The 27,823-nt window shown below is 34.7% G+C and overlaps 1 protein-coding gene across 1 annotated transcript in view; it reads left to right on the top strand.

The window, feature by feature from the left end:
• The window catches only part of LOC136034852 (protein KRI1 homolog), a 180,631-nt gene that overhangs the window by 117,846 nt on the left and 34,962 nt on the right, over positions 1–27,823 (top strand). Inside the window, exons 7-8 of the mRNA XM_065716319.1 lie at positions 3,422–3,611; positions 9,420–9,578. Of these exons, the coding sequence (XP_065572391.1) occupies positions 3,422–3,611; positions 9,420–9,578 (349 nt within the window). The remainder of the gene's footprint in view (positions 1–3,421; positions 3,612–9,419; positions 9,579–27,823) is intronic.

Here is a 27,823-nt window from a genome sequence, read left to right as displayed (position 1 = left end):
TGCTATATTTGGTTATGATTGTCTCTGGTTAGCTACACAGAAGGGTGGCAACCCTACCTGCAGAGGTAAAGACTGATAGGTGATTCAATATACCAGCTCATAACAGTTGTTGGTTAACACCACTTCATTGTAGGTAGATAGACAATAAAGCCAGGTTTCAACAAGAGCAAAATTTTGTTTTGTTTGTACGTTTTGTGTCACTTGATGTCAATAATATTTTTCATATGAATGAGTATTAGGTTCGTCTCCGTTTTGGGAAATTCAGAAATTTGTCTACCGGACGGCAGATATGTTCTTAAAACTGCTTGTGCACAGGTAGAGATGTACTACCGGCACTGTTTTTATATAGGTATTAAAGGGAGTATCCTTTTTTCTTTCTTTTTTTGATAACTTTTTTAAGGAAGACTTCACAAATTTCGCTTTAAGATTCGCTTTACTGGAATACAAAATTGTAGGAAAAATAAATTGAAGCTTCATACTTATGGGCAGTTAAAATGTACCATGGATATCTTTATACAAGTTTGAAAAGGATATCTTTTATTTTATTTTTTTATTTGTTTGAAAAGTTTTCTAGAAAACTTTATTTAGTTTAAAATTCTTTTTGTCGGTCTGCAAAATTGTTTTCAAAGTGAACAAAATCTTCATGATTAGGGACATGTAAATACATACAATGGTCGAACACTATCTAATTATTTTATTTTTGTATTATTAACTGAGAAGTTTTTGAGGAAGAATCGGCGGATTTCGCTTTCAATGAAACATTCCAGCGATGTTATTTGGTCGTTTAGCGAGAATTTGTTGTAATTTGATAGCTGAGATTCAGCTTTGTCCATCAACCGAATTAGATTAAAAAAAAATTTCTCGTAGGTTTAAAGATATGCTGAAAGGTATGTAAAATATACAGAAATAAGATACTTCTCCTATTTAAAAAAAAAAAAACTTGTATCATTTTCGAAGAAAAAGTCCAAGCATCCTAAATTCGGGTTTGGTGAATGAATAGATCGATTTCGGTAAATCCATGGATATAGGTTGGCTCTTTCGGCTTGAGATAGACTGATAAGTGTGTTGTAAATTTGCCAAGTTTAACAGGGAATATAAATCTTAACCAATTTAGTATTTTAAGAAGCACGCTAGTCTCTTATGAAATCTTGTCTTTCATGGCTTAACCACCTGTATTTCTGATAGTTATCACAAGCAGCGCTTTGGAGTCGGAATTGTGGAGTCAGAGTCGGAGTTTTAATAAATGTTGGCTGAATCGAGTCACAGTCGGAGTAACAGAAATAATTTAAAACCCTTTAGAGTCGGAGTTAGGGAAACACATAAAGGCTGGAGTCAAGCCTAATACTCTTAAATACTTATAAAAAGTGGCAATGATAAACAAAATTAATATTCTACGCTAATTACTGTGAATAGGATATGTTTCACCTTAGTATTACAGTAATACTACAGAAATGATTTACTCAATTATTTGTATCGCTATTGAAAAATATGCATATAAGATGTTGTAAAAGAAAGCTCCTACGCTCTGACGATTGAAAGCAGTTGACTATCCTAGGCTTTTACCTTCTGGCGTTTTTACTAATAGAGTTTTATGGTGAGTCATAAAACCACGGTACCAATCCTCACCTGCATTTTCTCTACTGTTGCCACTAGTTTTGCATTTCCAGTCATCCGATACTTGTGTAGCCTTAGTAATGGTATAGTTGTTTGCAAGTTTACATGCTCTTAGGGGGTGCAGTCGAAATGCATATCAGCCATCTTTTCAAATAAGTCCTTTTTTGTTCCTTTGAAAATATTTATCATGTTTAATAACCAAGTGTTAAGAAATTGAGATCCAGACTTTGCCGAGGAATATTCAGCTTCTAAACTCTTTTCATATAGTCTTGCAGCGTTCCTCTAAGTACACCAATGGGACAAGAATCTGACCGAATTATTGTTGACCAAGACTGAATAGGCTACTGTTTTTTTTTTCTGGATTCCAGGCTTCTTTCTTTCTCTTCTGTTTTACCTTTAAGGAGTTTATTTTGAATGAAATTTACCTGGGAAAATAGAACTTCGGTTCACCTGCTGATATGATAGGGCGAAACAACGCCAGAATTTGGGTTTTGAGCTTACCTTCAACCTTAAAATATACAGTTTAATCAGTTTTTACAGGCATAGCTCACGTTCGGACACCTTGGTTTGGCATGCCGAACCTACCCCAAATATTGTAGCCGAACGTGGGAATTTGCCATTCAACGGGATGAAAAATTTTTTACAGTAGATCGGTGAAAACGGCATGTCTCGGAAGATGTCAAAAGTCAGGCATATAATAAAAAAATACAACGTGAGTTTATAGATTATCTAGTGTTCTTAATTAGGCGTTTGCCTTCTGACAAAAATTAAACAAATTTCCAGATTCAATCACCATAAAGTGTGATCCAGTCTGATATTTTTGGTAAAGTATGAATCAAGGCCTGGCATTTTAAAAACATATACTGTCATCTGTCAGAGCTTTTATAATCTACCAGAAGTCTCCATAGGTTTTTTCTATTGGGCTTATATCTGCTTTGGCCAAACGTGGGCAGTGCCGATCGTTGGCCGGTCTCCCTTATTTACAAAATTATTACATGTAAAATGAAGAAAGACAGAAAAAATGCTTAATAGGTTGACAAAGATAACTCTTTTTTGCACTCTACAGCAATTCCGATAATACAGCTTATAAGATACATATTAGCTATTAATAGGCTTATTGAATTTTATTTAGAAAAGAATTTCATAAAACTATGTACTTCTTACGAAAACGGGAGAAAAGGGGCCTTCATGAAAAGGGAAGTATTTTAGCTAAGAGTAGAAGCTGTAGTCGGAGCAATTATGCTTAAAGTTTGATGAGTCGGAATCAAAGTTAGAGTCGGTATATTGAAAATGTCTGGAGTCGGAGTCGGTATAATTTATAACCTACTCCAAAGCCCTGGCCACAAGCCATATTAAAGACTAGCTGTGGTTGTTGACAACTTGGTAATTGTTAAACAGTAACGACATTCAAATGGGGATAAGTAAATGTATTAGACAGTGAAAACAGATATACAAAAGTATGGATATTTCGACCACATATAGAGTGATCGTCATCAACAGGTGTATCTGCTGATGACGATCGCTGTATATATAGTCGAAATATCCAGACTTTTGTTTCTGTTTTCACTGTATAATAAATGGACTTATCCCCATTGGAACGTTTGTTTGTTTATCATAGAAAGACAGTGTAGTCTTGCAAAAAATACCTAATTTAAGGGTTTACGGGGAAAATTAAACAATAACTTGGTTACTGTAGAATTGCCGTGACTGTTGACTTGTCATCATGTAATTTATAGGCCCGAATCTTGTTGTAGAAAATAATATGTAATGCTTAGCATAATATTTCATGTATTCAAAATTCTTTCAGATTAAACGCTATCCTCGAACAATTGCCAATTCCTTGCGACGAAAGGACGATTCTAGACCCAAAAAGAGACAGGAAAAGATAGAGAGGAAGAAGGAAGAAAAACAACGAAAAAAGGAAGAGTTGAAAATTCTGAAAGCAGCTAAAAGAAGAGAAATAGAAGAGAAGCTAGAAAAACTTGCCGAAATTACTGGTTTGTGATTTGGAATCTAGTGTTTTTATGCCGAATGCGTTTTTCTAGGCTACTATCTTTGTGAGTTTAGGCCAATTAACGTACCTAGTTTGTGGCCTGTCAAGTAATAATCGTCAACAGCCCGAAAGCGTGTAAATATGATGTTTTTTCATGTTTCGACAATACTGACCTAGTTTTAAAGTGAATAACCCAATGAAGTGAAAAGATAACAATGAAAGCACGGAGCTCTCTACGAAAGGGCTGATGAGCCTTTTGCTGTTTAACAGCGGTATGAAACCGTATTTTCAACGCAAATTTTTTTTTAGTAAAGTATTCCCCAAAAATAACGCCAGATTCGAATCTACTGTAAATCAAACTTACATTACATTTACGAACTTACACTACAAATATTCATCTGGAAAACAAAAGCACAATGTCAAAGCATAACCTGAATGACCAATGATAACATGTAAAAACAATGTTGCCAATAACAACAAATAAAGTATTGAGCTTTTTGATTCCGGCGTTCCTTACATCCTTTATCACCATTAGTTCAAACGTCATGTTTTCAACTGACGAAATTACAGACCGGGACATCGGGACACAAATGACGACCGGGACACCGGCACATAGGGAATATAAATGACGACACTCAAAGAGAAAGCGACCGGGACAAAAGGAATGTTCGATTAGCAATCACCATCAACAAAGAACCGGGACACAAATGACGACCGGGACACAGGGAGTATAAATGACGACCAGGACATAAGTAAAAAAAACTAAAAAAAAAAAGGTAAAAACTACAAAAAAACTAAAAAGAAAAAAAAACTAAAAACTAATAAAAAAGCTAAAAAACTAAAAAAACTAAAAAAGAAAAAAACGAAAAATAAAGGAGAAAAACAAAACTAAAAAACGAATGTATATACAGACCAGGACACCGGGATACAAATGACGACCGGGACACAGGGAATATAAATGACGACAGGGACACGACTACAAAGGGGACGCCGGGGGACACAGGGGGATATAAATGACGACCGGGACACCGAGACACAAGGAATATAAATGACGCCCGGGACACTCAAAGAGAAATCACAGACTGGGACACCGGGACACAAATGACGACCGGGACCCAGGGAATATAAATGACGACCGGGACACAGGGACACAACTACAAAGGGGACGCCGGGGGGCACAGGGGGATATATAAATGACGACGGCGACACAGGGAATGGTCGATTAGCAATCACCATCAACAAAGCTCAAGGGCAATCATTAGAATCATGAGGTATAGATCTGAATACGGATTGTTTTCCCATGGACCATTATATGTTGCATGTTCAAGAGTCGGTAAACCTGACAATCTATTTATATGCACAGACAATGGGACAGCAAAGAATGTTGTATATTCGCAAGTTTTACGTAGTTAAAAACATATATATATATATATATATATATATATATATATATATATGGGCTGGGGGGGGCGCGAAGCGCCCCCACCAACTAGGTTGGGGTGGCGCGAAGCGCCACCCCAACAGCTAGTATATATATATATATATATATATATATATATATATATATATATATATATATATATATATATATATATATATATATATATATATATATATATATATATATATATATATATATATATATATATATATATATATATATATATATATATATATATATATATATATATATATATATATATATATATATATATATATATATATATATATATATATATATATATATATATATATATATATATATATATATATATATATATATATATATATATATATATATATATATATACAGCTCCTGGTTTGCCGTGAGATCGCTTGTTTCGGAGGATATTTAAATCTTAACAACAACGGTTTTATTCTATCGCTGTATATATATATATATATATATATATATATATATATATATATATATATATATATATATATATATATATATATATATATATATATATATATATATATATATATATATATATATATATATATATATATATATATATATATATATATATATATATATATATATATATATATATATATATATATATATACAGCTCCTGCTTTGCCGTGAGATCGCTTGTTTCGGAGGATATTTATATCTTAACAACAACGATTTTATTTTATCACTTTCACTTTTGAATCTAAGAAAAAGTATATGCTACAATTGTTATACCCAGGCAAGCAAATACACAGAAAAACTAATTCTACAGTAACAACCTAAAACACTAAAAGTTTGTAGCTTTTTTACATTTGTGCTTAAAAGAGTTTCTGAAAATATCCTTTGATAATTATTGTAGGAAGTATGTAGCATATCTTATCCAACTTTTCGGAACGCCCCATGTTTCACAACCATACTTAACAGCTGTCATTACCATGGGTGCCAGAATCATAATCGTACTGTTAAGACTTATCTTCCTTCTCTTTTACTCTTTTTTTCTACTGCAGGAAACTAAATAATGAAGTGGAAACAAAGCAGCTATGGAAAAATTCCTCTAAAAAATTGTTAATTCTAACCCAGAAAGCCAAAAAAAGCTTCCCTTTTACCGATTGCAATGGAAACGATATAAGCTTCGAGAAATAAAGGCAGTTGGAGAAAGTGGCTAAGATTTCAGATTAAATATTTGGGTATAATTTGAATTTGAAGTTCATTTTTGGTTTGATTTAGTTTTTGCTTCAAAGTAGAGTTGATTATATTTTGCATTAGGGATCTTAAGATCAGCATATCTAAGGTATATTACAGACATTTCAAAATTTGATGAATAAAAGGTTGTACGTTATGGTTACATTTTTCGGGAAAGTTCAAAATTTAGTTGCATGATTCATTTTATAATGGAAACAAAATCATTAAGAAAAAGAAATTACCTTGCTGTAGTTTGGTTTCAAAAAGTGTGTTTCATTTCTATTTGTTTATTTTTGTGAAATATTTTCGCAATATAATCACATTATTTTTGTTTCTAGATAGAAAAATAGCCCTGTCTTTTTAAACCGATTTGATTAAGGCTAATCGATAACTCTAAACTGAAAATAAAGCGTCATTTCGGCATAGACAAATAACTGCTTCATCATGTAGTTTTGAAAGTGGCTTCAGTGTTGAGGGAAAAATTTACATCCAAATAATAGAACAGTATGAAACATAAGGCTAAACTAGGCTGTAGAATAGGAGTCTAAGAATTGACCCTGGAAAAATCTGTTTCAGTTTTTTAAGGGTCTCAAGACTTCTGGAGACTTTCATTTTGGTAAGGTCAATATGAGTCTCGAAGAAAAGATTGTCATCAAGCAAGATGCCTAGGAATTAAGCACATTGATCCTTAGGTCTATTAAGGAAACCCCTCAAAACGTATATTTCATTTAAACCTGAGCAAGCCCTTGAAACTCTTGAAAACTGAACCCCAAGCAACTGAATCTTTGTAACTGAACCCCCGTGCAACTGAATCCCAGTGCAACTGAACCCTCTTGCAACTCAACTCCTGTGCAAAGCAACCCCATATAAGTGAACCCACCTGCAACTAAACCACCGTGCAACTGAACCTCCGTGTAACTGAACCACCGTGTAACTGAATCCTGGTGCAACTGAACCACCGTGCTCAGTTTTTCAGTATTCTACAAGTACAAGCAATATCGTTGGGTAAAACACAAGTTAAAATCTTTACATGATCAACATTGCTGTAATTGTTTGTTTTTTAAAATCATGATGTAAATGCATGCCAAGATGATTCATAACAAAAGCCCTTTTCTGTTATCGCAAAAACAAAGAGAATTGGATGTCACAAACCATTAAATCCAGATTCATTTCTACTTTTTTATGTCTTTTAATGGGGACCCCCTCGCCCTTTCACTATCTACGGTCTAGGCGTTAATAGGAAATTAGCCACCGCGGAAAATACCCCTTCTCTGGAAACCCTCGCTAAAAATAATCTCCTGTGAAAAATACCTCCATGGAAAATACCCCCCTCCCCCAGGAGTTGGTTAGTTCCCAATCACTTTTGACCCCTTTTTGATCACTTTTTACTCCTTTTGATCACTTTTTCCATCAATCACTTTTGACTTAAAAAAAGGGCTATAACTCTCAATCTCTGATCTAACGAGCATCGTGCGAAGTTTCTACGACCATGAGGCGGAGGTGGGGTGAAAAAGGAGCAGTCTCCCTCCTATACAGAATAAATTCTGCTTATTTTGAGGTTTAATGTTGCTTTTTACTTTCATAATAACAGCCTAGACGAGACATATTGCCAGAAATCAAGAGGGATTGAATGTCAATTTCACATTTTGATATGTTTTGTCCCTCTCTCCTAGAGAAAATAATCCCCCAAACGAAAATCATGAATACGGCCCTGGGGATTACACTTAAATTTCTACCTCCACCCTCCTCTTGTCTCTTTCTTGGTACTAATTCTATACCTGTTGTGAAAAATATTAAGCCAATAGAAGAAGCGAAGTCACTACATTTTGCGCAAGTAGACTCTTTTTTCTGTAGTTGAATCTTATTTTGATCTTTGAATTTCCGGCCTGATTAATTCTTTTCATGCCTTTTATCTCTTCCCAATTTATATGTATGTTAATTTTTGTCGTTTTCGGATTGAATTTGGGTTAGCTAAGTATGTATGTAAATAATTAAACACAGCTAAACTGTGTTTAATTATTTTTATTTTGCTTCGCTGGCTTTTTATGCAAAAAAATTACTAATATGCATAAATAGTTGATGAAAAGCCCAAAAGCTGGTTTGTCTGATAAATTTTTTATGCTAATAAAAGAAGCGTTGCTGAGTGGAGTGGAGGGGAAATTAAAGAAGAAAAAATCTGAGTCGTCTTGATAGTAGATATACAACACAAAACTGAATAAGAACGAACAAACCATTTATCTCTGTAACAATGTTATCTCTGTTATATTCTGTAAAAGGATTGAGTCTGTTCTTAAAACCGGCCCTTGCAAAATTTTACTCCTGGAGCTGTTCTGATTTACGAACTAATTTTTATTATTGATATAATGTTGTTAATTCATGTATACCTAACATTAATGAGGCGTTATTATTTTATTATTTATTTAGTAATTGTTATTTTTATTATTATTTTGTAAATTTGTTATTGCTTGGCTGAATTTTTGTCTAATTTTTATTCTGATAGCTATTCTAATTTACAAATTAATGTTTCATTTTTAATTTTATTGATGTTTTATTTATTTATTATTATTGATATTATTATAGTTGTTGATATTATCGGTGTATTATTGTTTATTTATTATTCTTGTATTATTTTTTTTTCTTTATTATTGCTTGGCTAAATTGGCTTTTAAGTAAGCCACTTTGTTGTCACTTTTGTTATTAATTCCTGTTATCAGAGAATATCCTGATGGAAGTACAATGAAAAATACAAAACGAAATAGTTACAATTTTTAAATTAAAGGAATAAAAAGATTTTTTTAATTTTAAAAAGAATTGAAAAACATATTACAAAAAATAAAAAATAAATTATATATGTGGAATTAACTGCTTAATATGTCTTTATATCTGAAAATATAGCTTTATCCCACAGCGAAGTCAGACTTAAACCTTTAAAGAGCAAAGAGAAAACAAAATAAAGTCAATTAAGTTAAATATGTCATTGTAAATGGACATTAATTTGTGTTTCTTTCTGTGACAGCCCTAACATGACATATTTTTGACGAGCCTGGCTTGGTCAAATGAACAAAGTGCTTAGAACCCTCAATGTCAGAAGAATATGCTAAGTTGACTTAATCTATTTGTCTTCTGAGAGACTCCTATTTGCTTGTTGCACTATTTTTAGCTTTTTTTCAGGAAATGAAAATGTAGGTTTTCATGATGATGACATTGAAGGAGACTTTGACCCAGAAAAACATGATCAACGAATGCGACAACTATTTGATGATGATTTCTATGGAGAAAACGGCGAAGAAATAAAGCCAAACTTTGAATTTGACCCAGAAATCGATGAAGGTAAGCTATTTGGTCAATTCCTCTTTTAAGCAACAGCGGACTAGTCTACTAAGGAGAGGTAACTAAGCAAGAAAGGTAAAAAGAAATGTCAGCCAAAGATATAACATGATACCGAAATATAAGCTATCGAAATGCGTTGTAAAGAGAATCAGCCGGAATATGTCGGCCAGATCTATTCAAAGAAATCTAATGGCGAAACTGGCTTCAGGATATTTTCAGTGGAATAAATACTAAGTTTTAACGCCAAACCTCAGTCCAAGCGGCGTAATTGTTACGGAGATTCAGCTAGGGCTAGTTTTACCCAATCAGATCTCTCATAGAAATTTTTTATTGACTGAAAAATTCTGCGAAAAATTATGATTGGTATAACTTACGGTAGCTAAATCTTGGTATTGGTAGATTTCAGTTCACGAACCTAGTGGAGCTGCATATACCCCATCTTTGACCTACTCTGCTCAGAACTTTACTCTTTTTCAGAAAACCCTATAGATCCTCAACCTTAAAACTCCTCTTACAGGGAAATTAAAAAACACCATCAATTTTTTTTCGTTTAGACTATTCCCAGATTCAGTTTCTAGAATCACTTATTTAACTTCTAGAGTCACTTATTATAGAATATTCGAATCACCTACTTTTATTGATATCCAAGTCAGTGATTTACATTCAAGATATTGTATCTAATCATTACTGTCAAATATCTTGATTGCATTATAAAAGCTTAAAATTCATTTGTAAAAATGCTATTCCAAATATGGTATTTTTCGTTTAAAATGTTATTCGTCATTGCACAATTAAGTGCTTAAAATGTCCTTATAGTAGAAAACTTAGGTTTACAAAGAGTGCAGTTAATTTTAATGCCTGAATACTGGAACATCGCTGCCACATTATAGTGGTTGGAATCAAATTTACGGAAAAAAACAAAAAAACATAGAAATTACGTTTCCTTATATTTTGTCATGAAAAAAAGATATAAATTTGTACTTCTTTCTGTAACAGTAAAAGCCATAAAGATTGTTACCAGGTTTGTCAACTGCCGACGTTCGGAATAGTGCAAATCAAGGCCCAAAAAGAGGGAGTTTTGCTGAAAAAGAGTGCAAGTCAAAAATCGGCGGAAACTTTTTCTATCGTCATTTCGTAAGAGTGCAAAAAAGAGTGATTTTAGCTCAAAAATCGATAAAAAGAGAGCAATTTTTATCCGTCGAGGGAAAGAGTTCAATAAGGTAAAATAAATTGTAAAAACTACGTAAGTGTGCATGCTGGCAACCGTGATTGTAATTGCTATTTGTCTTCATAGACTAAATTTTGCAGAAAGCTTATTTTTAATAAAATTGGTGCTATGCCAGAAGAACAGACGACAAAATCATTGGACATCTCATATTCGTTCTTAGTTATTTTTTATATCAATTCTTACTTCAGGTATTTTTTTAGAGCAAATAAAACTCGTTCTTAGCGAAATTGGTACTATGCCAGAAGTAGAGATGACAAAACCATTGGCTGACTTTCTTGTATCAATGGGCGGGTTTTTAATGCTCATTTTTGAAGCATACAAAGATTTTTGTAACAAAATTAGCATTATGCCAAACACAGAGATTGCAAAAGCATTTGCCGTCTTTTTCATTTCACTGGGCAATTTTTAAGCATACAAAACTTATTTTTAACAAAATTGGCACTATACCAGAAACAGAGATGACAAACGCATTAGCTTATTTCAGCGGACAATTTGTAAAGACGAACATTTCTCTAACCTCTTTACTTTCGCTTCGTCTTAAAACCCACTTGATATCATGTATATGGTATATACTAATCCTTGTCAAATATCCTGGCTGAATGATCGGTAATTCTGTTCCCAAGTTTATCAACAGGTATTCCCTGAAGGGATATTCAATATCTCTTAGACGCTTCAGTGGACATTTTCTAGGATTGCCAATATCTTTCAATTAGTATCCGGGAAAATTCCACCTGGTCAGTGATTTCTATCTGAAATTAACAATAAAGATATATATTTTGTGTGTATTTGTATTTCTGTTTGTGGGCGGTTGTTCCTCCGAAGCTAATTACAAGTGAAAAAAGATGAAGTGACCAGTATTAGATTTAAAATAAAAATTGCACGTATAAGGGTATAACAATGATTTCCAAAGAAAAAAGCTGTATTTTGTGTTACAATCTGTGGGTGTCGTTACTTGGTAGCTGATTGGACATGTTTTTTTTTACTAAAAGGTAAAAGAAGATTGATGACCAGCGTTGCCAACACTATGCAATTATTCCATTTTTTTGTACGTTAAAGATCCTAGCTCAATGTTGTATGTTCGGAATTTTTTTGATACAATATACATTTTCCTGTGTATTTAAAATTTATTTGAGTCTTTCTAACTCAGATATAAGTTCAAGTTTTAGTTTGTCGAAGATTTTCTTCTTTTTACGGCAAATTTTTAACCTGCTGCCCATGTTGTACAAATTAAATTCTTGCAATGCAGTTTTAGTCGGAAAGCTTTTTCAGTTTATTTCAAAGCGTGGGTAATCCTGGTGACGGGTAAAAATAGATGTAAATGAAAAACGGAAAAGAAAGAAGAAAATAGTCTTAATGAAAACCTATTTGTTTGCGCCAGTTGATCAAAGTCAAAGCTGTATTGCTACAAGATTTCAAATATTGATAAATTGATATTGAGAAGCCTGAGATGGTTTAGATTTTCAGTGGGTAGAACGTACGCTTCTGGCTTCATACTATCGTACCTGTATTCTGTTTACGAAAAAAAAAAATAGGCCCACAGATTGCTTAAACTAAAGTCGGCGATATTTTAGTGTCTATGATTAGAACCTTATTGAAAATATTTCCTAATTTCTCCTTTTTACCAAAACAGGAAAAAAAAAATGGATTGAAATAGACTTTTTGTTAAAAAAGAAATATTCAGAAAATTTTTAGGTATGTGAATATCACGTGGTTGTTTTCTTCTCTTTTTTTTAGTAGATGATTATTCAAGCTCCACACATTATTGAATTGAATAAATTAAATATTATATCTTGATAAAATAAAAGATCTATTGTAAATAAAACTAATGATAATAGTCAAATTAAGACTCTGAAAAAATTAAGATCAAAATATTTCATTAACTCCAAAAAAAAATAATAAAAACGCCCAAGAAAATGACTTAAAGGCATTTATACGTTGGCGTGAATATCCGAAAGTGATGAATGTCGACATTCACTGGTGAACGTCCGAAACACCCTTTTTCTCTTTGGATCTAGTCAGTGCTGCCAGTCAACTTTTCCAGTTTGATGCAAGGCTTGATGATGAAAGGTTAAGCTTGGCTAGGTTAGCTTAGCTTAGTTTTTCATCCCATTTCTGATATTTATAACTAAATCTAAACTAACCAAGCCTAATCTAACCTAACTTTAACTTTTGCCATCATAGTTTGCATAAGACTGATAAAGCTGACTCGAAAAGCTAATTAAATCCAAGCAGAGAAAAAAGGATTTTGGACATTCATCGGTGAATGTCAACATTAACAAGATTTCGGACATTCAGTTACATATACTCAAATTACGATTAGACAGATTTGTACACCGCTAAACACCAAAAGATAAAACATTTTTTTAAGTTTTGTTGAACTATTTGGCCTCGCAGGATTAATTAATGGAATAAATTAAATAAGGTTTATTTCAATCTTAATTAAATAATGAGCGTTTGTTTTCAGCGTTGTAAGACCGTTAAAGCATTTGGGAATTATTGAAGATATTATAGAGGTAATATAACTATGAAGAAGAAAACCTATTTTGCATGGGAAACAATTAAAGAAACCCTTTTTTATCTCATAGTTCTGCACTTTTTTTAATAATTAGAAGAGTGGAATAATCTCGGAAAAGAAGAAACTGTCTATAAATCAACAGGGAAGTAGACAGCGTCTGGGATGGTGTCACAAAATTGAAGGAAGAAAAGTAGAGACAAAGAAAGATCTGAAAGTCGAGCTAAACAGGTAGCTTACAAAAAAGAGCATGATGCCTAAAACAAAGACGCAGTCAAATTGAGTATAAAAAATAAGCGCAAACATTTTGAGAAACCGACAGCTCTCAATAAATCTCGATTCTTCAATAGTTGCAGTTGAGCTACTAGTAGCCGCTCCTTACTAACAGCTAAGAAAAAGCCTAAGGCTTTTTCATGTGTCTAATATATTTCCTGAATACAGGAGTTTCCACTTTTGAAATTTTCTCATTAGGACTATTAGAGTCTCGAGTTTGTTTATAGCTGAAATTTAGGAAGGTCAACTGTCTTTCGGGAAGTTAGGACGTTGATAGACTCCATGATGAGAATTTGATAAGATCTTTTCAGGATCATTTGAATATGGAGCAGAAGAGTCTAAAATTTTGACAATATTTGGTATCAAAATCTGCATAAAAGATAGCACTGAGAGGATATAACACGGCTAAGGCTCAAATATTTCAATGTTTCTAAGAACAAGTTATTTTTTTTTACTCTAGAGACGCTACTATCCCGGGGGGGGGCGTGGCTGGATTATACGAATCACTGTTTGATGGTATCGCTATTTCATTGTTTGATGTTATGGCTTTGAACAACCAAAGAATGCAATATTCAACAAATTTGGAATCATACGCAGTGGAATAGCGCTACCTAAGTAAAGAACGATGTGAGCAAAATGTTTTGTTGTTTTTTTTCTTTTTAAGACCAGGGCAGTTCGTATAGAAGGAGCTGTCACAGAAACTTCAAAAAGGGCTCATTCGATTTGAAATTGAAGAGGCCAGTGTCCTTTTTAATAGTTGAAAGTAATTGGAGGGCAACCAAGCTCCGCTCATCATTTCCCCAAACACATCCAGTAAAAATTTTGAGATAGCCATTTTGGCGTAGTTGAAAGGTCCTGACGTCATGGCTTTGAGGATAACATCCCCCCACAACCACAGGGCAAGGGTTGTAAGTTATATCCCTGGGGCATATAAGGTTTTTATAGAAAAAGCGGTCGTATAAGCTTCGGAGGGGCGCTTATTGGATTGGTAATCAGAAGTTCTACTGCCCTTTTTAAGAGTCAATGTGATCGAAGGGCAGATACTCCCCCCCCCCCTTCTCCCTGAAACATCGTATTTTCCCGAAAGGCATCTGATAGAAATTTCACATGGCTATTTTTTGTCTTCGAAACTTCAAACAGAGCTTATTCGATTAGAAATTCCAAGGGCTAGTGCCTTTTTAATAGTCAAAACTGATTGAAGAGCAAAAAGCCCACCCCACGCCCATCATTTCCCAAAACATATCCAATCAAAATTTTTAGACATTTTGTTCAGCCTAGTTGATAGGTCTGGAAATTATGTCTCTGAGGATGGCAACCCCACAGCCCTCAGCGCAAGGGCTGTAAGCTGTGCCATGGAGGTATATAAGGTTTTTATGGGTAGGATGGTCATATAAACTTTGAAGGGGGCTCATTGGATTGAAAATCAGAAGTTCTAGTGGCCTTTCTAGGAGTGAAATGATCGGGGGACAGCCATCAACCCCCCTCCCCACGTCATATTTTTCTTTAATGCGTCCGATAGAAATTATTAGATGGTCATTTGTTGTCGTAGAAACTTCGAAAAGGGCTTTAATAGTCAAAAGTGAGGAGGGCAACAAACCACAGTCCACCACACAGCCATCAACTGTTCAAACATATCCAATCAAATTTTTGAGATAAGACATTTTGTTTAACATAGTTAAAAGATCCGGAAATCATTTCTTTGAGGATGACAACTCCTCTACAGCCCTCGGGGCAGGGTTGAAAGTTATGATCTTGGGCACAACAAGCTCCCCCCCCCCACGCTCATCATTTCCCAAGACACATCCAATCCAAACTTTGAGATACTCATTTTGTTCAGCGTAGTTAGAAGGTCTGGAAATTATATCTTTGAGGATGACAACCACCACCACCCACCCACCCCCCGCACAGCCCACAGCACAGGGGTTTTAAGTTATGCCCCGATAAGGTTCTTATAGAAAGAGTAGTCGCATAAACTTTGGCTGGGGTCGGTTCCAGTGCCCTTTTTAAGAGTCAAAGTGATTGGAGGGTAGCCACTCCCCCATATCTTATTTTCCTCAAATGCATCTAATAGAAATTTTGAGATAACCATTTGTTCAAAAATAGTCAAAAGATCATTTAAGAGGGCGTTTGGAGTTTTCAGAATCACCCAGAGTATGGGGGTAAGGGTCTTAAGTTATGCCCCAGTGGTATATAAAGTTGTTATGGAAGGGATGGTCGTGTGAACTTTAAAAGAGGCTCATTTGATTGGAAATGTATAGTTCTAGTTCCCTTTTAAGAGTCAAAAGTGATGGAGAGCAACTAGCCCCCCTCTCCTGACATCCTCTTCTCCCGAAACGCATTCAATGAAATTGTGAGATAGCCATTGTGTTACTTATAGTCCAAGTGTCATATAACAATGTCTTTATGATGGACATAACCCCCCAGAGCCCAGGGGCAAGGGTTGTAAATTATGACCAGGGGTATATAAGGCTCTCATGGAACGAGTAATCGTATAGACTTTGGATCGGATGAAGATCATTTGGTTGGCAGTCGGAAGTTATCATAAAACTGTATCTCAAGAATAAATTTGATTATTAAGTTGGAATTTTTGAACAATGCTTCAAGGGGAAGATAATCTGATCAAAAGGCCATATGTTGTCAAAAGGGTGTAACAGCAATATATTAGGAACAGCTTGGTGTGTGAAGTTAAAACTAATAGGGCTTGTTGTGAGGGATGTTGAACTAATTAAAAAAGAATATTCGCATCTTAATGCTACTTCTATTACTCATGCTACTACTACTACTGTTACTATTATTACTACTTCTATTGCTACTAATGACAGTTGCTAAGGTCTAACAATACTAAGGCTACTACTATTAATTCTACCGCTATTAACAGATTCAAGGTTTTATTATTAATACCATATTTACAGAGCATATTAAATTCCCGACAGAGAGAAAACTCGACAGAGTCAGGAATACTACTACTGCTATTAAAACTAAAGTTGGGATATATAGAAACTACATGGAACTAAGTCGAAACACGCATTGCCCACACAGGTTGTCAAGCGGGCGTATCAAATATGCTTCAGGAACGGTTGATGGTATTGAGCTGAAACTTTCAGCTCAATGAAAGTCGCGTGTGTTGAAGGGGAGACTGAAGAAATCAAAGGTGCTATGCGCATATTGTTACTAATGCTGCTACAACTATTGCTACTTCGCAAGCTATGGGTATTATGGTGAATCTTTGAAGGATATTTAGCCGGATGTTAAAAAAAAAATTGAAACAGGCTATGAGCAAGGGGACTTTCAAAAAGTTGACAATGCCATATCTCAAGAACAACTTATATTATTAAGTTAGGCCTTTAAGGGTAAGTTTTGGGATTTTGAACTAAACAGAAGGTACTGTGTGTATACGTTTAACACTACCTTTAGAGTTAATTTAACTAATGACCCTAAGAGTATTAAGGTGAAACTTTTAGGGAACGTTTAATGAAAATTTTAGTTAAACGAAGAAGTTGTGTGCATACATGTTTTTAAAATTGCGTATAAGCAATATCATAGGCAACACCACTCTATAATTACTAGAAATATCATTGAACCTTGTAAAGGAGCTATTTTGATTCAAAATCAAAAGTTCTAGTGTCTCTTTTAAGAGCAAACAGAGATGGGAGGGCAAGCTGTTCTTCTCTCAAGCCCCATTCATTCTGCAAACACATTCAGTCAAAATTTGGGACAGCCATTTGTTCAGCATAGTAAAATGGTCCAGCAACTAAGTCTTTAGGGATTTTGGGCAAGTCAACCCCCCACAATTAAGCAATTGGCCCATTATGCTTTAAAACTATATGCTGCTTTAAAATAAATCAAAAAGCATTGTGTTTATGGTTGCCAATAAGTTACCTCAGCAATGTATTTAGAACGACTGGGGGCACTAAGTCGAAACTTTCTGGGCTACTACTATTAATACTTCTGCTCTTACAATTTAAATAAATAAAAAGGGTTCAAGGGTATCCAGGTTGTCAGAGAGCATATATGGAATCTTTTGGGAATGATATTAACTTTTATTTTTTAGGTCAACTGGAGAAGGTATAAAATTAAATAAAAAAAAATGCTATTTGTGTTAGGTTAAAAAATTGTTGAAAAAGTCTCTCCAACACAGAAATAGAAAGCCAAGCTGTGGAATTTTATTAAAAAAAAAAAACCGAAAAGATATAAAACTTTTTTCCTGAAAAAGACTTTGTCAATAAAAAAACGAACTGAAATTATTTTAATAAATTTTTTCACAAAACAAGTTTTTCCAAAAAAAAGATAGAGCTCTATTAAGCCGAAAATGAGCAGAAATAAAGTAAAATAATTTTCCAAGCGTAAAATTAACTCAAACCACTATCAACAAATAAATTAAACTTAAAACGATCAGAAAATTTCAATATCTGGCCGAGTGAAACTCAATACGAGCCAAAATTAACATGAGTAGGGTTGATAACCCCCATGCCTTCTGATAACCCTCATGGTCATTTTGTTTTGTATTTTGTTTAAAAAGTCTTTAAATTAATTTAGAAAAACAACAGTTGGTTCTGTTATATACCTACTTACATGAGTAATTATTCAGCGTGACAAAAAGTATGGTGTCTCCATCTTTCTTTCCCCTTGTGTTTAGTTCTCTTCCTTGCATGCAGATATTTTACAAGTCAGTAGAATTCGGTACTTGTCTTTGGCGTGATCTCTTCTGTTGGTTAAAAAGTTCAGTGGAGGTTTGAATTATTTTTCGGGTTAAAATTATTTTGATAGTCTACGATTACAAATTCAATTCAATTTAAAAACTCACACTGGGATTCTATTTACGGATGTTTATTTTATTTGTCTTTCTTGGCTTTTATAATTTTAGAATCCATTTTAAAACTTATTGCAATTGTTCTTGAAAATTTATTGTTCTTGAATTCCTCTCCTTTTTTTATGTCAAAATTTTGAAATCTTGAATGCACGCCCTCGAAACAATTAGTTTCAATATCGATAGTTGTTCATTTTCTTGATGAAACTGAAACCTTTTGTTGTCAAAATAAGCACCGCATAGCAAAATTATAAAAAAATATATAATTCTTTTCTTCTTGTTTTCCTTGTATTTTATGAAGCTTGAAAGCACTCAAGTAAATTGTTCTTGTTCTTCTTTGTCCGAGCTAAATCGACTGTTTCTGTTTTTAATGTTTTAATTGAAACGTTGTTTTTTCAATAATGTATTTTATTTTCTATCTTTTGTATTCAAACTGACATTATAAGTATTAAAGCTACAGATCATTTCAGCCTTCTTTTTTCATATTTTATTTCGCGATTCGTGTTGAAATAGACGATTTGGATATTTCAAAACAGTAAAAATTAAGAAACCCTGCATTGTTTGGTAACATGGCACCATAACTGGTGATTAGATCAACTCTCATATATGTATGTATGGATACATAATTTTGTCACCCATCACGGTGCACAATTTTTTTTAATATATATTTATATATATATATATATATATATATATATATATATATATATATATATATATATATATATATATATATATATATATATATATATATATATATATATATATATATATATATATATATATATATATATATATATATATATATATATATATATATATATATATAATCATATACGTTTTCATAATTTTTACTTATATGGTGAGCTTGAACTTAGGCGGTTTGGTGCTGCAGTGAGTTGTTGGTATTACTTTATAGGAAAAAATATATATAGATTTTTTTTTTTTTCGTCCATCACGGTATACAAAAACACGCTACTGATTGAATAGGAGAAGAGAAGAAAGTAGAAAAGGGAAATAAAATCACTTGAAAGGCAAGTCAACGCTTAAATAATATGACTAGCCTACCAAAGGTCACTCGGAAAAGTACTTTCAAAGCAGCCACTTTGGTAATCTCATTCCTTCTTCAGATCGCATTTAGAGGACTGGTAACTCCATGTCTGTTCGATAATGGGTGGATAGCCCATACGCAGATAAGAATTCCCCATGGATGACATTACCTTGTGAACAATGGAGCGCCCAACATGTTTATTCATATCTAAAAAATGTGGATGAATCTTCAAAAATTTCTGAAGCCATTATCATGGGCTGCTGTATCATGCTCTGTTGGTAAGATTGGCAGCCTTCTTGAAATTTACCCGAGCCAGTAACAATAGAACCTGAAACTAGAACTAATAATTTTCAAAAGGACTCAATTTCATCCCTCAGGCCCGCCAAATAAGGAAAATATTGGCAATAGGTGACTTAAGATACTAACCAGACATTTTCGTCATATCTGGCACTAATTGACACTAGAGCTGCTTCTGAAGATCACATTGCTCAAGTCGGTAACATGTTCCTTTCCAATCTTCAATAACTCCCTGTTTTTTCTCTGACAGTATCTCTGGAAGTTTTTTCATAGCTCAATCTGGGGACACATATTACTAGAAAAGGCACAAACAAGCATTAAGTTACATCAAATTTTTTTTCTTATTTTTTCTTCTGGGTAAATGCATGCTGTAGGACTCAGAATCATGAGCATGCTGCTCTAGGCTTCAAGTTTTATTGCCTACCGAATGTTTTTCTCTCCCTGATCACTGGGCTACGCATCCATGACGGTAATCGTTTGCAGGTCGAAGGCATGGGCTACTCCCTAAACAAATTTAGAGCAGGTAATGAAGTTCTGCTTCTGCAGATTGTACTGCTCATGTCAGTAACACATTCATTTCCAATCTTCAATTACCCTGTATTTCATCTCTGACAGTATCTATCTTCCTTCTTAATTTTTCTTCTGGGTAAATGCATGCTGTATGCTTCAGAATAATGAGCTTACTGCTCTGGCCTTCAACTTCTAATGCCTACCGAAGATTTTTCTCTCTGATCACTGGGCTCCGCATCCATAACGGTAGTCGTTCACAGAAAGATGCCATAGGCTCTTTCCTGAACAAACTTAGAGCGAGGCAATGAAGCTAATGACTATGTTTTGGGAAATCTAAAACATCCTACTTTAATATTATTTGTTAGCCCACCGAGTTAGTTCTGAACAAGGGGATGTTTTCCACCGTAAGTAATCATATCCATGCTGAAACAATGCCTAAATGCAATTACGCAGGGAACAAGTTTGCTTGAAGTTGTTTTCCTTTTTAAGCATTGTGAGGTCTTGGTTTCCATCAGTCAAGCACTTTTATAGAAATTATTTTCGAGGGAGGGGGAAGGGCTCAACACAGCGAAATAACAACAGGTGGATAAAATGAAAATTAGGAACTCAATGGAGCAACATTAAAAAGTTGTGGGATTTAATTAACGGCCGTTGCCGAAGTTGTCACTCTACTTGCATGGTTATTGTTGTGGATTGGTGTGATGGATTTAGGATCCTTTGTCCGAGTGGGCGAGGGTTCAAATCCTAGTGTACCTAATTATTTGGTTAGGGACGGGGGTCAGTAGCGTGACTCTGTAATCCCAGCCAGAGTCGGCCCAGCTCTAGATGGGTACCTGAAAAACTCTGGGAAAGGTAAACAGTAAGGGTTTGCAAAAGCACAGGATGGCTGGCCCTCATCCCCCCGTTGCACTTCATGGTTGAAGGGCCTTGAGACGGAGATCAGCACCGCCGGTTCGGACCTTAAGGGTCTAGTGGCGCATCCTTTACCTTTTTTTTACCATGGTTGTTGTAAGTCATAAATGAACTCAACTCTTCTTTTCTTTCAGCAAGGGCTGGGATTCCCGGTGAGGGGTGCAGGCCCCACTGATGGGGTATGGCAATATTTGGTGGGTCACGGACCGGGCGTACTCTCTTTGGCTTATTATATCTGTGGAGCGTTAATTTTGAAAAACAAAACATGGTACTCGTATGATATATGCCCTACCTAATGATCTTCTAATGTGTTTCTCTGACGTTTGATCCTAATGAAACATACCAAAGTAAGATAAAAATGTAATACTAATATAATATACTATTATATGTATTAGTATATATTATATACTAATGTAATAATAAGATATAACACTTAAGAAACGAATTTAGGCTATATATTTGTACATTAGGGGGGGCGAAGTTTAGAGGGTCTACATAAGTGATGTATTATGTACAATTACTCTGCATATCAATTAGTAAGAATTGTTTTCTATTTTCACAATGTCCAAATACTCCCCCCCCCCTTAAAGCGCAAATATATAGCCCAAATTATATCTATCCTGTCAGTTCTCTTTGTCTTGTCTTACGCTGAGAGGAAAAAAATTAAAGAAAAAATACGGTTCTATGATGTGTCAATGAATGAACAACTTGAACGGTAGGGTGTTTATCATACAGCTACTAAAAATATGCATATGCATTTGCAAAATATGCATATGTCACATTCATATGCATTTAAAAAGCAAAAAAGATACACGATAGCATTGCAATAATGCCATGCATGTTAAAAAGATATTTCAAACAGACCATTTTTTTCATTGGCCTAAATATGCCTAAAAAATATACAAAGTTAATAGCCTTTTAAGCTTCCCTTAGTGTAACACATGTAAAATTTTGAATAATAAAATTTTAATATCACTAGGGGGGGTATCAGGATTTTATAAATATCAATGTTGGGCATGGCCCGAAATCGGTTGGGAGCCTCTGTGATAGAACCTGAAGCCCTTTCTCTCCTTGTGAATGTGCCCGTTTTTAATTATAAAGAAACTAAACGGGTTGTCCCTTTCAGCTTCGTTTTTCTTTGTGTTTCGTACAAATCGCTATCTCACGGAAAATCCATTTTTCTTAAATAGAACAGGAAATACGAGACAGGGTAATATTGAAAATGACGCAGCTCGAATTTTCTTACAATCGTTTAATTTGTCACAAAAGTCGCCTGATATTCTCGTCCACGGCACGTGGTCTAGATATGTATCAGTGTCCAATATAACGCCTTCCGGGTGTATTAATTTAAACACTGTCTCGTCCCCTTCTTTTCTTCTTTTTCTTGTTCGATAGTAAGAAACACGAACTCTTTTGGATTACTAAGCAAAGACAAAGGCAGTCAATTCAGACTGAGAGGTCTTTTTGTTGCGAAAAAGTAAAAAACTGGACATCAAATCCCGTTAGGAAAAGTGCTCTCTGTTAAACAGCTGGGAAAAGTACATCAAAGTTGACAGAGATAAATGTCACAATTATTTAAAAAAAAAGAAATGTATAATGGAGTAATTGTTGAGGGTATGCAAAACATTGTTTTGACAGCTAGAAAAGCGGCAAAACAATGTTTATGTTTCAATTGAAGTAATATGATATATGTTTTTAAAAAAAAACACAGTAAATGTGCATTCTTGGACACAATTATTGAATTGATGTATTTTATTTAGTTTTCCTTGAATTATCCAGTGGGCATTTTGATCTTTTTGATTGACTCAGAATGTCCCCTTTCCCGTATATGCCTATGAACAACTTAGGCCTACATCAAACCCGCTTTTTTAATCTACTTGTATTTTTAATTCTAAATCTTTAATTTGCGTTTAACTACTTTTTGTTTCCTTTGGTTTTCAAGCATTAAAACATCTGATACTCGCTTTTCGCATTTATTAGAAACTTCAACTGCAAAACACAATTGTGATCAAAGGTGGACAGCGTGCCCACTATGGGGATGGGATAATGCAAAAGGGTTTTATTGGATTTATTTGGGTATGTCCTAACACTTTTATGTTATATTATTGTCGTATGACAACCAGGGATAGGATAAACTAATATAGATATTCCAAAACGTATTTTTCATTAAAACGAAAAAAAAATGCATAATAGTTAGTGGGCAGACTGTCTTTTGTTTCACCAAATCGCAACATCGGTTAATACCCTTAACCCTATTCAAAGTATATTGTATTATGTGAGCCAGTGTTTTGTATTATGTGATATTGTATTATTATGTATTGTATTACGCTAAAGTTTTTTACTGTTTTAAAAAGTAGAGTTAAGAGAAAAAGTCAAACTTTAGAGCAAACAGCAGGGCGTTGAGGAGAAAAAGCCCCTTTCATATACGGAGTAATTTCTGTTCATTTTAAGTTTTAATGTCGCTCCTTACTTTCAGTTAGAAAAAACTTGTTTTTTGTTACTTAATTATAGTAAAGAATGAACGCTTACTCATAGTAACTAAAATCTTAATTAGTGGTAGTAGCCTTAGTCCAGATTGCAGCGGTAGTAGCAACCTTATAAGAGACGATCACGTCTCTTAGTAAAAATTGTAATAACCTATAACTCCTAAAAATGGAGTCAGATCAAAACTAGAACCACACTGTTAGAACCGCCTTTATCCATATAAATAAAAAAAAACTAATTTTTTTAGCTGAAAGTAAGGAGCGACATTAAAACATAAAACGAACAGAAATTACTCCGTATATGAAATGAGTTGTCCCCTCCGCAATCCCTCGCTCTTTACGCTAAAGCTTTTAATTGTTTTAAAAAGTAGAATTGTGGCAAAGAGTCAAACTTTAGCGTAAAGAGCGAGGGATTGCGGAGGGGACAACCCATTTCATATACGGAGTAATTTCTGTTCGTTTTAAGTTTTAATGTCGCTCCTTACTTTCAGCTAAAAAATTTAGTTTTTTTTTATTTAATTTCTGAACGTTTTTGAATTAATGCATGTTTGGTTTTAGCTCTCCGCACATAAATTATTAAAATGAAATTTGTATATTAATTCTTTTTTTGGCTAAATGGCTTTCTCTTAGTTTTGATCAGACGATTTTGAGAAACAAGTGGTGGAGAAGGAGGCCTAGTTGCCCTCCAATTTTTCGGTTACTCAAAAAGGCAACTAGAACTTTTAATTTTTAACGAACGTTTTTATTAGTAAAAAATATACGTAACTTAAGAATTAACTTACGTAACAAACTTTCATAACCTTATATTTTTATTATGCATACGAGGGGGTTTGTACCCTCGTTAATACCTCGCTCTTTACACTAAATCGTAAGTTTTGTCCCAATTCTTTAAGAACGACCCCTGAATCAGAAAGGCCGTAGAATAAATAGTTGAAATTACTAAAAATACTTTAGCATAAAGAGCAAGGTATTTATCTCCTCCTAAATACCTCGCTCTTTATGCTAAAGTATTTTTAGAACCCCTCATATGCGTAATAATCTCTGTTCGTTTTAAGTTTCAATGCTACTTCTTCCTTTCATTTGAGAAAACGTTGTGATGTTTATTGTTCATTGTTTTCTTATAGTAATGCTAGAGAATCCTGCGCCCTTGTCATTGAATTTTTCTTCTCCCATGACAGATTCCTCCAAGGAAAGATCCTCCAACATAGCCCCCTCTCCTCAGCCCCACCCCCAAACAAAATAAAATCCCCCTGAAAACGTCTGTACACTTCCCAATAACCATTACTATATGTAAACACTGGTCAAAGTTTGTAACTTGCAGTCCCTCCCTCAGGGATTGTGGGGGAGTAAGTCATCCCCAAAGACATATTTATTATGGTTTTCGACTATACTGAACAAAATGGCTATCTCAAAATTTTGATCCGTTGACTTTGGGAAAAAAATGAGCGTGGGAGGGGGCCTAGATGCCCTCCAATTTTTTTGGTCACTTAAAAAGGGCACTAGAACTTTTCATTTCCGTTAGAATGAGCCCTCTTGCGACATTCTAGGACCACTTGGTCGATACGATGACCCCTGGGGAAAAGAAAAACAAACAAATAAACACGCACCCGTGATTTGTCTTCTGGCAAAAAATACAAAATTCCACATGTTTGTAGATAGGAGCTTGAAACTTCTACAGTAGGGTTCCCTGATACGCTGAATCTGATGGTGTCATTTTCGTTAAGGTCCTACGACTTTTAGGGGGTGTTTCCCCCTATTTTCCTAAATACGGCAAATTTTCTCAGGCTCGTAACTTTTGATGGGTAAGACTAAACTTGATGAAACTTATATATTTAAAATCAGCATTACAATGCGATTCTTTTTATGTAGCTCTTGATATCAAAATTCAGTTTTTTAGAGTTTTGGTTACTATTGAACCGGGTCGCTCCTTACTACAGTTCGTTACCACGAACTGTTTGATTAGACCTTATCTGAGGGGGCAATTCATGAAAATGCAGGGGGAGAGGGAGAGCGAGATTTTTTTTAAATTAAGATAAAAGATCAAAATCTTTGCGGAGGTGTTTTTTTTTTTTTTTTCAACGAAAACTCGAACGAAACTAATATTTAAAGAGCTCTTGAATAATCAAAACTCTATAATGGAGTCTGCAAATCTGAGAGAGTCCCCCCCCCCCAATAATTCAAAATAGATGGCCGATTCTAGTTTAAACGAATATTGTTGCATGAAAATGCTCGAAAAAATGTCATGAGACCGAAAAAAGGTCTCGAAAAAAAAAACCAGTATTACCTGATAACATTCTCTAAAGCATTAATTAAAAAGCAGGTGTACTTCAAAAATAAGTAAACTTCAGTAATCGTTTCTTCATCCTATATGTCAGTTATTGCAATCATATGGGAACACGCAATTCATTTAATCGTTCTAGTATGCGTTAACAGGGAATTCTCCTTGCGTGCAATTGGTTATTTTTTAGAATCTATTTCCCGAATCAAATATTAGAAAGGGTTTCATGGTCCAGGTGTGTGGAGCTCCATTCCATTCAGGGGAATCTCTTTCGAGTCCTAATGTGGACAGAAAACCATTGAATTATAAAGGTTCCTTAAGAAAAATGTCTTGAAAGAAAATGAAATCCTGAAGAAGAAAAAAAAACACCTCAAAAGAAAATGAAGCCCCGAAGAAAAAAAAATCTCTTAAAGTACTATGCAACATCCCACGTATACATCGTCATTACGCAACACCCTCGTGTCTGGTGCCATTGTATGCTAGGGCACCTAATAGAATTAGATGCTAGGGCCCCCAGTGAAATTGGATGCTAGGGCCCCTGATGGTTAGGTTAGGGGCCTGATAAAATTGTATGCTAGGGCTCTGGTAGTTAGGGTAGGGGCCCCCGTTGGAATTGGATGCCAGGGGGCCTGATGGAATTGCTAGCTAGGGTCTGGTATCTTGAAGGTTCCCCCACTAGCGGGCCCCGAAGGTTTTGAAGGAACTATTACGTAACAAGCAAACCCTACGACATAGGTGTACTATACACGTGCGCTATAGTATTGCGTCAGACCCAGGTGTGCGTAATAACGTCTTGACGGACTAGTAGCTCCATTTCTACACCCCTATTTGGCAGCTTAAAACTATCATGCGGATATTACTTAAAACATACCTTACCTTTTTCAATCCTACTTCCTCTATTGCTACTAAATAAAATTCCTTTTGCCTTAAACTTAGCTCTTAAATATAACCATTCCTCCACTAACCTAATCCTTCTGCCATTAAAACTAGGTTTAACATCTTCCTCAAGTCTACCACATTTATAGAATACTAAACCTACGGTCTTATCCACAATAAGTTCTAACTTTTTCCTATTCAAATATTAGAACCATTGGAGAGCAGAAAAATAAGACACTAATATTTCCAAGGGGAAAAAATCAACGAATGGAATTTAAGTACCATATATTTTTTTTAGCTGAGGATTGTTGATGGGGTAACCAGCCTGTTAGTGGGATGGCAGGCAAATTCACTACCTTTTGTGAAAACATACCTTCGCATTCGCTTTTGAGTATTTATTAGGGGAGATCATACTGGCTTCTTCAATTTTGCTCATTCTTTGCTCCATCCATGAGCATAGACTTCCTAGAGTACAGAATTAGATTTGCTTGTTTTTATGGCACTTGATATTAACCAAGTGACATATAGCAATCGCAAATTATGTCGGTCTGTCGGTCCCGGTTTTGCTACTTTAGGCACTTCCAGGTAAGTTAGGACGATGAAATTTGGCAGACGTATCAGGAACCGGACCAGATTAAATTAGAAATAGTCGTTTTTCCGATTTGACCATCTGGGGGGGGGGGGCCCGTTAATTCGGAAGAATAGAAAAATAGAAGTATTTGATGTTTGGAAGGATATCGTGACTCAGAACTGTTATTTTAAATCCCGACCGGATCTGGTGACATTGGGGGGGAATTGGGAGGGGGAAACCTAAAATCTTGGAAAACACTTAGAGTGGAGGGATCGGGATGAAACTTGGTGGGAAAAATAAGCACAAGTCCTAGATACATGATTGACATAACCAGAACGGATCCGATCTCTTTGGGGTAGTTGGGGAGGGGGGTTAATTCTGAAAAATTAAAAAAATGAGGTATTTTTAACTTACGAACGGGTGATCGGATCTCAATGAAACTTCATA

Source organism: Artemia franciscana, chromosome 13 (assembly GCF_032884065.1).
Source record: "Artemia franciscana chromosome 13, ASM3288406v1, whole genome shotgun sequence".
NCBI classification, from domain to species: Eukaryota; Metazoa; Arthropoda; class Branchiopoda; order Anostraca; family Artemiidae; genus Artemia; species Artemia franciscana.
The sequence above is the reverse complement of the archived record's forward strand: the minus strand, read 5'-3'. Positions and strand labels throughout refer to the sequence as shown.